Source organism: Protomyctophum parallelum, assembly GCF_964188405.1.
Source record: "Protomyctophum parallelum genome assembly, chromosome: 9".
Classification (NCBI taxonomy): Eukaryota; Metazoa; Chordata; class Actinopteri; order Myctophiformes; family Myctophidae; genus Protomyctophum; species Protomyctophum parallelum.
The window spans coordinates 12422589-12437174 of record NC_139706.1 but is presented as its reverse complement, the minus strand read 5'-3'; the positions used below and the strand labels follow the sequence as shown (position 1 = coordinate 12437174).

At 42.7% G+C, this 14586-nt stretch overlaps 2 protein-coding genes across 7 annotated transcripts in view; both read right to left on the bottom strand.

Annotated features, from left to right (window-relative positions):
* Positions 1-14586, bottom strand: part of siae (sialic acid acetylesterase) — a 301364-nt gene that overhangs the window by 89176 nt on the left and 197602 nt on the right. The gene's annotated exons all lie outside the window — the stretch shown is intronic.
* Positions 1-14586, bottom strand: part of gdpd5b (glycerophosphodiester phosphodiesterase domain containing 5b) — a 94699-nt gene that overhangs the window by 54264 nt on the left and 25849 nt on the right. For all 6 annotated transcript variants that reach the window (XR_014569759.1, XR_014569760.1, XR_014569761.1 and 3 more), the window contains exon 2: positions 7991-8174. Coding sequence is in view for 3 of the 6 variants with exons in the window: in XM_083773570.1 (XP_083629696.1) it covers positions 7991-8107 (117 nt within the window). In the remaining 3 variants the exon portion in view is untranslated. The remainder of the gene's footprint in view (positions 1-7990; positions 8175-14586) is intronic.

Sequence of the window (14586 nt, the reverse complement as noted above, 5' to 3'; positions counted from 1 at the left end):
GTGGGTTTCTGAACTGTCCACAGCTCTCCTATGAGACACAGACCGACAAGACAAAGATTGTGTCATTTTATAATGAGCATTAGTGAGGACCAATTATATGAACACACACACACACACACACACACACACACACACACACACACACACACACACACACTTCTTCATGATTCATATAGCAAAGACATGAAGGGCCTCAGGTCCCCTGGATCATTAACTGCTGCTGTGTTCTGATAGGGCTTCACAATTCATCAAAAATAATCAAAAATCGTTTTTTGTTTTTTCTTATCCCATTTTTTCACCCAGTGTCAATTATCTAATGTAATCCGGGGTGCACACGCAGATCCGACACACCAAAGGTCCGAAGCGCTGGGACATGCGATGCGAAAATGCGATGGTCCGACATGCGCTGCTCCCATGCTTGCGGTTATGGTTAGGTTAGGGATTGAGGTTTCAGATCAATAGTATGTTGGAACTAAAGCCTGTACCCATGTAATCCTGGGCGCTACACTTCCTCTGCCAACTTGGCGGGGCAGCGGACTGACCTCATGCTTCCTTCTATGCATGTGTAGTCCAAGCTGCTTCTTTTCACCTGACAGGGGAGAATTTCCCCGACCGGACATAGCGCGTGGAAGGAACACGTTATTCCGACCAGTTCCTTTCCCCTCCATCAGGCGCCGCCGGCTCGTGATTTGATGTTTCACACAATTATGTAATCATTTAAACATCTGATTTGGTCAGCTGTTCCACCTTGCCCTCTTCTCCTCATCATTACACAACGGATAGTAACCAGAACATTGTACTATACACATCCACCCATCAATCAGCCTCACATATGACCATAGATAAACACAGACTCACAGTGATTAATTATCATTTTTAGCCATAATCATGTAGGCCTAGTGAGCAACCATTAAAAAGAGAGCAGTATAAATGTATAAATACAAAACAAACTGAAAATAATCCCTTTCTTGTTGTCTGTGTGAATGGTTCAATTACCTCTGGTGCCATGGAAAAAGCACCCACTCAGAGGATTAAAGAGTCCGTTGCTGTCGAGCAAAAAACTCTTATCTATTTATATTTTTTTACCTACAGTACCTGTGAGTGGGGAGTGTTGGATGATGAATGAATATCAACATCCTAATTATACATCCTGATACTGGGGGGTCAAATTATGACAGGCAATTCAAAATATGACCCCCCAGTCAAAAAACACACCTCCTGGGAGGAGGAGTAGGACTAAGGCCCTATACGTCCTCTCTGGGGGGGGGGGGGGGGGGGGTACTACCTGTCAGTGGGGAGTGTTGGCTGATGAATGAATATCAACATCCTAATACATGGTGATACTGGGGGGTCAAATTACGACAGGCAATTCCTGCTGTCAAAATATGACCCCCCCAGTCAAAAAACTGTTTGTTTGAAATAGACACTCATGCTTTCCAAGGTGTGATTTGGGCTGGGAGGAGGAGTAGGATTAAGGCCCTATACGTCCTCCACATTCTATTGGGTGTCGTCCCCCAGACGCACATTCAAGGACTTTACAGTTTTGGACATATTCCACCCGAGATGATTATTATGCCTAGCTCCTCCTAAATTGTATACTTTGTTTTCACAGACAGAAATTGCATCATTGATGAGAGAGAGACAGAGAAACAGAGAGGAAGGAACAAGGAACAATCTTATTCTAAAACGTTTCATTTGAGTCCAGCCTGATTCGATCTGCCCCCTTCCGGGCAATATTTTATTCCGATGACTATAATCGGATGAAAGGGATCATTGGGCAGTTTGGCGATGCAGTCCACTTGTCACAGGTCTACGTTTCACAAGTCTACAGTCTTGATTATATTTGACAATAAAACAAACAAAACAAAAAAGAACCCTTCAAAATCATTGAGGATGACGCATGCATGTGCACGCACACATACACACACAGCACCTACTATTCTGAACCTCCACAGTCCTTGGCAGGGCACAAAATACAGTACATGATAATGGCATGTCAGTCAGTTTCACTGCTCAAGCAGCCGTTTTGTGTCATTCTAACCACATGAACTCATGTCCCTATTCTGGGCATGTCATAATAGGCAAAGATAGTCAAACATTTGGAGAAAATAGATGAACTTCACTGAGTTAGCAGGAAAGCTGGGGGGTGGGCAGTGTCTGTAGAGGAGACATGTAGATTCCTGGTCAGCAGGTATAGTCAATGAGCTTCCTGGGTCAGTAAGCCAGGAAAGCATTTCTGCTGCTATTTTAGAAGCCTTTGTGCGTGAGCGTGAGGTAAAGACTGTCTAAATGGAAACACTTTCAATTATTACTGAGACGCCAGATCAGCTTACTTCGGAGTGACGTGGTCTGGCTTTTCACAAGGCACATCACACACACAGACAACGGCGAAAGGAACAAAGACAAGCGGGCGATGCTGGACCGTCTGTCACAACTCACCGGGATGAGAAATGAGCAGTTCCCTATTCAGAGCCGCTGGTTTATGAAGGATTCTGTCTTCTCACACTTCAGTGATTGGCTTCCGGTCAAGTTACGTGCAGCCGATACTGCGATTTTTTTTCCATTGATTACTTCCACCGATTAATTCATGGATATTCCTAAACCAATAATTTGATGACCAGCAGTGGTCCCCGATGGAGACACAAAGTAGACTCATTTTCTAAAATAATCTACAAACTCAGCATGCATTGCATTGTGACGCCATTTAAAATGTTCACTATTTAAAGATTAATCGTAATCGAGGCAAAAGTTTTAAATAATGGAGGTATTGATTTGATGTCTTATCGTCCAGCCCTACTAAGAACACTATAGCTGCCCATGCCTTTGTCTTGTCTCTCTCCTTAACCAAATCAGTAATATGATCTTTTAAGGACCATAGCAAAAATAGCAGGGAAACTATGGACACCAATCCATTCCTTACTCTTCAGCATAACTTAATTGTGATGTTGGTGACTGCACTGGTTCCCAAACTGTGGGTCACGGACCAATTTTGATGGGGGACCGCATGTAAATCCTAGTGCCTGCTCCCGTGCTTGCGGTTATGGTTAGGTTAGGGTTTGAGGTGGGTTGTCGTTTGTCGGACCAATGACTAGTCTAACTAAAGTACTGCACCCATTTTGATGGGTCACATTTAAAAATATATATAATATAAAAAATAAAAATTAAATTAAAGACTTTTATACATTTTAATCATGAATAAAAATGATAATAATTTGTCGTGAAAATAGCTGATCTAAAAGCTTGTAACGTGGCGTGAAGCGACGCATTGTGTGCTTATAGATCTGCTATTTTCACTACTAACACGGAGCCCGCCAGAAACGAGGAACACAGAGGGTTAAATTAGTACACTAGCCCGCCAAACCCGAGATTCTCGGGTTCCAGCGCTTGTATTCTTTAATCCATGTTTTAATCCGATCGTATCGTTAGTATCTAGCTTGTGAGAATAGATAGGTTTTTAGTCTGCTTGAGGATATGGTTGGAGCAGACGAGCATATTTCAAGTGGTATAGAATTCCATAAAGTGGGGGCATAGTGGCCTAAAGCACCATAAGCTGATTTAGAGTTTAGAACTTTAGACCTTTATCTGATTATATCATTGATCTGGTCGGTGCATTATGGACTGAGCACGTCTTAAACATAGGAAGTTAAGCCATTGATAGAATTAAAAACAATAAGAAGCACTTTAAAATCAACTAGAAAAAGTGCCCTTCTGGGCACAGGTCTCCACCAGGATAGGAATGTAGGACATTGCAGCTTGCCTTCATCTGGTGGTTGGATAAAAGGGCAACAAAAGTAAACTAGGGAGTTGGCATACAAAGTCGGCCAGTTATAGCGCCACCTTGAGGCTGAGTTGAAATTGTTCATGTGGCATTTCTTCCTCGGCCTAGTGGGAATGTGCGTGCACAATTTCACGGGAATCACGCGATGTGTTCATGATTTGCAGCATTTTGTTTGAAACTGAGCACTCCTGTGAACTTTGGAAGCCAATCTTAACCAATCAGGATGGAGTCTGAGAAATCTGAAAGACACGTTTCGTTGAATGGCTCTAGAGAGACTGTGTACCAATTTGCGCGATGTTTGGACAAAATCTGTAGGTGTACTGTGCAAAAACTTGTTTTGCACAAAGCGGCCTCCTGGTGGCGCTATAACAGGCCGTTCTGGAAAGTTTGGGGCAGAGGTTCATCGTTGGCATCCAGGGAGTGTGTGTGCAAAATTTGGCATCGACCGGGTTCGGTGGCCGAGATTAGCTGCTCACGGACACACACACGGACGGACACACGGACACACGGACGGACGGACGGAGTGCAAAACATACTCTCCCCCCATGCCTTCGGCCTGGTGGAGACAATTATCTGTTTCACTTTCACTGGCAGCCAGTGAAGAGCAGTTAAAATAGGAGTGGCCAATAATGGCTTTATTTTTAGACTTCACTTTGTTTACATTTTGATAAATGTTATCATGTTGATAAATGTGTTGATAAATGTGATCAGACGTGAGGATACTGAATAATGAAGTCAATTTTGACCAATCGAAATTGCTCGGTTTATAAACCCTAGACATTATTTTGAGTTTCATAAAACTGCCCCAGGCACCATTTCCAGCTAGGTTTTTCAAATCAATCAGTGCTTTAAAGCTGCTATAAGCAATATTATTTTTTGTATTCAGACAGCAATGGGTAAAACGCTCCCAGAATGTAGTCTCTGTGACACATCTTTGAATCTGCATTCAAAGATTTTCATAGAAGCTTTGTCATTGGTCGATTTGCCTCTCTACTTCCTGATTTGTTAGTCATTGCGAACAGGTTTTTTCGACCGCTCCGATTGGTTCAGAAACTTCCGAGCCAGTGTTTGAAGCCAAAACTTCAAAATAAAATGTGCACCATTTCCGTCGCCCTACACCTTTAAATAGTTCCACCAACTAATCCCCACAGCCCATGATCACTGTTGCAGTGTTATGTGAATGCATTTTATATTGTATTTGAATGCATTTGTGTATTTTATGTAATGTTTTTATTGTTGTAATAACATGGACAAATGTCCATTTTATGTAAATGTAATGGATAATAAAGTTAATAAACTTATCTTATCTAATAGCTAATTAACTGTCAGATAATTAATATATATAATTAAGTTACAATTTACAGGTTGTTGAAGAGAAATTATTAGTTATTTGAGGAGAAATACCAATGTATTCTGGTGGATAGCAGTAGCCTAAACTATCTATATATATATATATATATATATATATATATATATATATATATATATATATAATGTGTCACACATGAAGTGCTGCTCCAGTCCGAGTGAAATTCAGCAACGTCAACTGATCTTTTTAGCACAACACAATACAGTATGCAACCCTGAAAGGTTAAAATGTTGCTGTGTTAACTACTAACAAAAGATGAACCCTGTTTTTGTGTATCTTCAAAATAAAGCAGCACAGTGACAGTACATCTGACATGATGATTGTGCAGGGAGGGCTACAAGACAAGCTCTGTCCGCCCCCGCAACCACAACAAAGACAGAGCATGGTGAACAGAGAACACTGACTCAGCATGGGCCTATCAGCTGGCCTGAAAGACAACCATGCACAACAGGAAACAGAGCACAGCGGTGTCCAATTGTCCTGCCAACAAAGACAAAAAAAACTGCTTTGCACTGCTTTGACACGAGGCCCAGCTAGTCCTGTCATGATAGTGTAATTTTAACTTGCCGATTAATTGTCACACGAATAATTGCGATTAACGGTTCGGTTGAATCGGTGTGGAGGTGTGGAAGGATGGGAGCTTTTAGGTAGGACCGTAGGACATTTTTCTAGTTATATGCAAAAGGTCATTGGTCGAATAATCGCTAAGAAGATAACTGATACTGTGGTGCATTTGAGGGCGCTCGCTGGCCTATAGCGGTCCAAGCGCATGACACATATAGGCTCTGGCCTGAAAGCGCCGTGCATGTTCGAGTCCCCCCCCCCCCCATGCATGTAATATGTGTGTGTGTGTGTGTGTGTGTGTGTGTGTGTGTGTGTGTGTGTGTGTGTGTGTGTGTCTTCCTGAGCACAGAGGAGGTGAGGCGGAAGGTGGGGTGAGAACAACCAGCTCATCCTGAGCCAAATGCGATTCTCTTTCCTGCTGTGCTCATCATACCTATTATTAGTAAACAGGCATTTGGATATAATAAAGACAGGAGTCAGCGCAACATGCTGGGTAGTGATGCGTGTCTAGCAACATGCCCTGTGGAGACAGGAGGGGGGTTGAATGTCACAGTCCGTGGTCCAACAACGTGGCATTATTTGATATAGAGAGCCACATAATCCACTTAATCGTGACTGACTACTAACCCCCGCTGGCAGACCAGCATCATTCCAAGAGCCACGAGACAAAAAGAACTAAACAAAAAAAGACCCCTCTTACCCACCCACCCACAGGAGTTGACAAACAACTGGAACTGAAAGGATATTATAATAACGTGTCATTCACCTCACTGCTGAAAGCTCAAGGTTATCTGGTATGGTACTGTACATAAGCCTGCAAGGTTATTGTGCTGAGGGATAGTTCTTCATACATTAATTAAATGTTGAAGGATAGAAGTCAGTGCAGGCCAGGGCATCTTGGAGACAAGAGGCACTTTGACAGAGAAAAAGGCATACAGGTGAGCCACCATGTGTGCTGGGTAACAGTTTTGTGAAAGATGTCCACGCCTGTCCACTCCCACCAAAAGCGTCTTGTTCAACTATGACATAGAGCAGGGATTCTTCTTTTTTGTCTGTCATGTTCGTGTTTTCCAGAACAGCCTGTTATAGCGCCACAAGGAGGCCGACTTTTGTAAAACACATTTTTCCAGATTCTGTCCAAAGATCCCGCAAATCCTTACACAGTATCTCTATAGTCATGTGTTCAAGAGGGATCTGTCCGATATTTCATATTCCATCCTAGTTCAAGAGGGATCTGTCCGATATTTCATATTCCATCCTAGTTCAAGAGGGATCTGTCCGATATTTCATATTCCATCCTAATTGGCTAACATTGGCTTTCAAAGTTTGCAGGATCGGCCCGTTTTGAACAAAAAGCCTCACATCATGAACGCAGCGTGCAATTTACGTGAAATCTTTCACCTACTAGGCTGAGGAATAAATCCCACCCTTTTCCCTTTTCACATTGGCATGTTACCAACAGGTGGATTTTTGCTAAACACATTTTTGGAACAAAATGCCTCAAATCATCCAAGGCGTAAGAAGAAATGGCACCCTTGTCACATTGGCCTATTATAGCGCCACCAGGAGGCCACAACCTGACCTGACCTGGCGGAGACCTGTGGACAGAGGGGCACTTTATCTAGGTTGTTTGTTTCTTCTTCTTTTTTTAATCTGTGGGAATCCGATCTATGGTGTAAAATCCTCAGTGTTCATTTAACTCTGAGAGTGTACAAATGGAATTAAACACTGCACATAGACCTGCAGTATCCATATATTACAGACACATAAGGGTCCGTTCTACCCATCAGTCATTTAGCTGGGGACCTTCTGCAACCCCTCAAGGACCCCTGGGGGTCCTCAGACCGTGTTGAAAACATGTTGCAGAGAGCAATAACAGCAGCCACTACCCACCCTTGGATTGATGGTTTATAATCTCTTTATGTGCAGTCTGCTGAATAAAGGAGGATAAAGGAGAGCTCATTACACCATCGTCATTATCTGCAAATGTTGGCAAGCACGTAAATACAAAGCCTTCGAACACCCAAAATAAGCACGACATTTTAAACCCTTTTTACCCTATTTACTAAAAGCAAAAGTCATAATTTCATTTTATGCACAGTTGCATGTGTGTGTGTGCGTACACGTCCGTCCGTCCGTCCGTCCGTCCGTCTAATAGTAGAAATTATGTTTGATGGCTTGCAGTAAGTGGCAAGACATGACGTCCTGCCACTTTACAGCAAGCCATTAAACATAATTTCCAGAGGTGCATTTCCATTGCACACATCACACATGCTCACCTTGGTAGTGTCTTCGTGAGAGCGCTGGTACCGTTTCCAGCGGCAACCGTAGATCCCAGTGATACATGACAGACACAGCTGACGCTCGTAGACCTGCAGGGGTTGGTGCTTCACCATGTCAGTCTGTCAGTCAGTCCTGGCCGCGCCCCCAGACCTCTAACATCCCACTGACAGCACAGGGACCCTGGAAGGAAAACAATGGAAACACATGAGCAATTATAGCATTGATGTGAAATTGTCAATGGACCCTGTAGAGCAGGGCGTCCATTCTTGGGTCAGGGCCCACTGGTGGGCAATGATGAGTGCATTGCAAGTGGGTCCCCAAATAATTGGCAAAACAACATGAAAACATTAATGTGAAACCTTGAACATTTTGTTTTCATTGTGATACCGATAAAATAGAACTTAAAATATACTATGTTTGGCCCGGACGGTTAGCTCAACCGTCTGGGCACCTGGACTGCTGACCCAGCCTGGCGGCGTGCCGCAGGTTCGACTCCCGATCCCAACAGCCTTTGCTGCATGTCCCCCCCATCTCTCTCCCCATTTCCTGTCAGTCTACTTTCAACCTAGAAAGGGCCAAAAATATATATATATAAAAAAAAAATATATATATATATATACTATGTTAGTGTCACTGATCCAAGCTGGATTGATCATTAAAATAACTGAAAATTCAACCCAGCTCTCAGGTGTGCCACCTAGGTTTTCCAACCTAGATTTTCAAGTGGGCCCTATAAAGCTATACATCATTAGTTAACTGTGGTCTGCATTTCTCAGATGTGCTAAATTCCCTGTCGTTATTTCCACATGCTGGAAATAGCTTACTGTACATTATGAAGGAAAATACATAACTATGCTATGAATATGGACACATAAAAACTAGCAAATGGTGTAAGTTGAGTAAGAAGTATACTGTAAAGTTAAACATTAATGACTATAGGCACAGCACAGACTTTGTCAATGTCTAAGGCCAAGCGATATCATAACGGTAAGAACTTTCTATCTCTATATGATGCCACAATCAGTTCGAAGTAAAATATTAACATTTTGAGAACGATAATATGGCAATATGTTTGGGATAACTATTGGTGCGTTCCGATGATATTTACTCACACAAACATTTCGAGAAATGATCAGTAATGTGGATATAACCAAACAAGTAGGGACAATTATGTTATTTTTATTCAGCTTTAACAGTCTAATATCACAACATTATATTGACGCCCCAATCACTGTTTGTTGCCGAACAGGGTTTTCATACTACATAGTGTTTGCCTTTCTGATATTTGTGCGTTGAGACAAGTTCTTACAAAAAATGCCATGAACGCAACATCCAATGGGCGGCGATTTCTGGTCCCCACTCTTGATAATAATATAACTCTATGAGATTCACAGACACAGGGGTGTCTGCTGTGAGATAATCACAGCTAAATTACTTACTCAGCAAGGTGCTGAAAATGTATCAGCACAAGACCCGGTAATCGGCCATTATAACAGTAATGACATTATGGCCCTGCTGACTGCTATCACAACTAGTCTCCATGGACAGGAACTTCAGGAAGGAGCATGTTACAGCAAAACACACCTCAATTAAATCTGAGGATATGAAACAACCTCTCGCTGTTATCAGAGCATAATGACTTCAGTGTAATAATAGTAGCCGTTTGGAGCCCTTGGGAACAGGGTATCAGAGAAACATGGACAAAATATGTTTATTGGTGGAACATGCAGTACAAAGTAGTTTTAATTTACAGATTATCTTACACATATCTCTGCACCCAATGACACCATCACCATTGGTTGTCATCAGTTTTTTTTTTTTTTTTAAGTTGTAATGTTCTGTGACTCGTTTAGTGTGTATGCCTACTGTATATTAGTTTTCCATTTAGGACTTCAACTTGATAAATGCATGCAGGCACCCAAAGACAAGAAGAAGGTACACACATAGAAAAAGCTGTGTGGCTGCCATGAGAGTGTGCTTAAATTAAACCTTAAAGTGCACCTATTGAGTAGCCATTGAACCACAGTTAAGCTTACTGTAAGGCTAAGTAGATGCAAATGAAATGCTACGTTTCAGCAGTACACAAACTACACATCAATGCCAATTTAACATCAATGATAATTACAGTCATCTGCCTAAAGTCAAGTCATATTGGTCTCTGTGCAGCTGCACATTTGCATCTGCAGCAAAGACCATGCATCCTGTTATTAGCTAAACTGCTCCCCGTTTTAAGCCTATATACTCTACTGAGTAGAGTCTACTCTGACATTAGATTACAAAAGATCCGTGGGGAGTGGGGGGAACGGAGGGGGAGAGAGATTTCTCACAGTTTGACGGCTGCAGTCAATCCAACGGTCACAACGTACAGTCAGCATAATGAGTACCTACAGTAAAAATGCTTTCCTGTGGTCCTGGGCAACCTTTCTTCAATAAAAAGTAGGTGGAAGTGTCATTGTGCACATACAATTACCTCCCTATCAAATGTTATTATGATGCTGAAAATATTTGTCGGACCTGCTCCATTGGAGTGACGGCATCTAATTGATCTGACCTAAATTTGCCCAATGCACACTCTGTGATAGAAGGAGTTTACCGGTAAGTATCTCTGGGTCTTGTTCACGAGTGAGGGGAGGACGGAGAAGGAGATCAGCTGGAGAATCGGAGCAGTAGGGGCGGTATTGCAGTCGCTGTACCGCACTGTTGTGACGAAAAGAGAGCTGAGCCAGAAGGCAAAGCTCTCTGTCTACCAAACAATCTTTGTTCCTACTCTCACCTATGGTCAAGTGTGGGTCATGACCGAAAGAATAAGGTCGCGAATACAAGCGGCCGAAATTAGTTTTCTTCGACACGTGGCTGGCATCTCCCTTAGAGATAGGGTGAGAAGTTCAGTCATGCAAGAGAGACTCGGGAGTAGAATCGCTGCTTTCTTTGCTTGGAAAGGAGCCAACTTAGGTGGTTCGGGCATCTGGTTAGCGTCTCCTTAGGGAGGTCCTTGAGGCACGTCCCACCATGGGAGGAGACCCCGGGGCAGACCAAGGTGCAGTTGGAGGAATCACATCGACTCACTGGCCTTGGAACGCCTCGGGATCCCCCAGGAGGAAGTTACTAATGTTGCTCTGGAGAGGGCAGTCTGGAGCTCTCTGGTGGAGCTGTTGCCCCCGCGACCCGACTACGGATAAGCGGGTTGAAGACGGATGGATGGGCCAACAGTGCAGTTGCATAGCCAATGTTAAACAACTTCCATCTAGTGGATGAATTGTTGTATTGTTCAGAACAGATTTTTCATTTGACACAAGCATATACATAAGTACAGGAAGTAACACTTTATAGTATGTATAAAGACGTAAGAAGCGTGCGTGCGCTCCTCACCCCAAACGCACATGTTTAGTATGTCCACAGCTTAAGGTAGTGCACCGGCCGCACCCCCAGCTGGACTTCAAGGGTCTTTGATGGGCTGCTATGTGATATAGCTCCACTGCTGCAGAGACTTTAACACATTTTGGGCGGGAACCCCTTTTGGTGTTAGCATTACGTTATGCTTTAGCCATTGAAAAATAGCAGATCTACAAGCTCATAGCGCGTCACCGAGTGGCGCGCTACGAGCTTGTAGGTCTGCTATTTTTGAAAAATTGAAGATCCACTGACTATCCACAGATAATCACCTTAACTGTTTAACCCTGCATTATGTGAGCAAACTACAGATTTGCCTGAGTAGCTACGGGAAGTCACGGATAAAGCAATTCTTACGCTGCATTGTTCTAGCCGATTTGTTCGGTTATCCATTAATAATAATACCTGTGGACTGGATATACATGTCGCTTTGGTAAATGGTAAATGGTGCATTTATATAGCGCCTTTATCCAAGGCACTTTACATAGATTGTGCATTACATTCACCCATTCACACACACATTCACACACACATTCACACACACATTCATACACCGATTGCGGCGGAAGCCATGCAAGGTACCAACCAGCACATCAGGTCAGGAGCAATTTGGGGTTCAGTGTCTTGCCCAAGGACACTTCGACATGTAGACAGGAGGAGCCGGGATTCGAACCGCCGACCCATGGATCATTGGACGACCTTCTCTACCTCCTGAGCCACAGTCGCTTTGCGCCATGTTTCCATTCGAGCTTGTGGATCTGCTACTTTTCATACTTTTGGGTAACGCTGTAGTATGATCAAGTATAGGGCATAAATTTACAAAAAAAATAAAAGAAACAGCAACGATATACCATAAAGCATTTTACTGCAAAAAGTTAATATATTTTACTATGGCTGGCCACCAAACTGCCAATATCAGCTAGGCTACCATGCTCTACCCATTGTCAGGAAACTCATCCTCGGAGTCTTAGTGGTTTTCTGTTTTCGGGTGGGTGCTTATAAGCATTTGAGTTTTCATCTTGAAATCACTTGCTATGGTGGGTTTAGGTGTTTCTTGCTTTGGTGGGTCCGAGCAGAATACTGTAGCAAATATGTGTATTAATTGTTCCTCTGGTTTCTTTTGAGCACTGCAACTTTAGATATTCTGCTCAGTAGTTAAACCATGAGCTGGGTGTCTATTTCATGGAAGGGATGATTGAAGCTTCCAAGCTGTAGTAAGATACTGTAGTAATACTGTATCGTGCATAATTAAGCAGTCCCTTTGGCTTCCTTTGTCCACGCCAGTCAAATACCCAGAGTGGGATTTGCAAAAAGGGGGAAAAAGTGTGAGACCATCTCAGGGAGATTATAAATCGTTGTTGTTGAATGGAAATGTATGTCCAAAACAGTTACTTTTCAGGAAATGGAAAAAATAAATTACACGTGTTCCAATGGATCCAATGTAGTTATTTAGTCTCAAGCTGTTGTCAATTATTTTCACTTGTTAAATGCTTCTAAAACCTACAGACAGTTTCATGGCACGTTGTGAGTTGGCAGATCGACATTTACAGAAAAACATTCAAATGTAATGTTGGCGCTGCAATGTTTCTGTCAAAACAACATTAACAACAGTACAACATGTGTGTATACTAGAGGTTCATGCCACGGGCCTTCAGCCCACTCACATCTAGCTTAAACAAAAAGTAAAATTGATAAAACAAATAAAATATATAAAACATCTGCTTCCCATCATGCACCTGTAATACAGCATGACTTGCAGTGCGTCGACGTGCGTGTCACGTGAGAAGAAGGAAACACAGAAAGACGGGCGTCCACTTTATGCCATTTTAAAAGGCTAGTTTGCTCGCAGTGTAGGCTGCATCCGCATGAGTGAACAGAACGCAGACGTTCTGAGATCATTTCTGATGTTATGCTGTGTCGACTGTCAAGGTTACAATATTAACGCTTCTGAAGAGAAGTAGATGTTTAAGATGGAGGGAGTGAGTTTAAATTTCCACTTTCACAAACGGAAGCAGCCGTGACCGGAAACGGAAACTGCAGCAGCTGGGTTGAAACGCAGAGGTAAAGTGAGTGACGTCAGAGCACAGGATAATGCCTGAACAAGGGTCAAGTGACATTAGCGATGAGCTAATACAAAATATGGGAATGTGTCACAACATGCAGGCAGGCCACACCTGCCTCCAGGAGAAAAACAATAACATTACAGAGAGAGAGAGAGAGAGAGAGAGAGAGAGAGGGAGAGGCTCCGTTTGTCGATCTGGTAACAACTAGGTTCAGCAATGTCATGTTATCACTTGTTTACAGCACTCAAACCGGTCCATGGCAACATCACCGTGTTGTTAGAGTTCCATGCTTGTTATGGTTCAGATTGCAACATGTTTACTGCCTGTAGACTTCATTCACGATTAGTGAGTCACGACCACGTAAGCCCCACTTTATACTTTGCATGGCACCGGTGCACAGCGAAAAGAGCAGATCTACAATTTCACAATGTGTGTGCCTGTGTGATTTTATTTCATTTTGGCACCTATAATGACATGCCCAAAATAGTGACACCATGGGGGGGGGGGGGGGGTTAACATAGGGGCAGAAAACTAGGCCAAACATCTTTGCCCAACAGCCACAGCAGTAACTAAGTATAATCCCGCATTTCACCGGAAATGCGACCACTTTAACCAGGCAACTTCACTTTGTACAGGATTTGGAATGCCATGATGGGTTTTTCCACTTACCCAAGTAACCTTCACATAGTCAAATCTTCAGTGTTTATCCATTTGTTAATCCGAGTGTACAAATGCATCCATTTGATTTGTACACAGTTCAATTAGACAAAACAGCCTCAGTCAGTCAAAGCCAGCTTTAACTGGACAGCAAAGTGCCATCTTTAATCTTGCAAAAGTTGTAATAAACTGACCTTCATTGTCATGGCAACCTTGGAGAAATAATGTCTTGTTCATCTGTTTTTTTCTCACATTTCCCATCATTAGTCAAATTTACACTCAAACAATGTCTCAGTATGAAGATAATGACACACTGGAATACATTAAAACTGAAATAAGTAGCCTAATAATATATAATTTAGGATTTATCTCAAGGTTAACATGGTGTATCTATGTTTGCCATTTTCAGAAGCTGAATCCTTTTAATCATAATACACAGGATGTTTCTCAGTGGCTTTTGCCTCATTGACAATGTAGAGAGA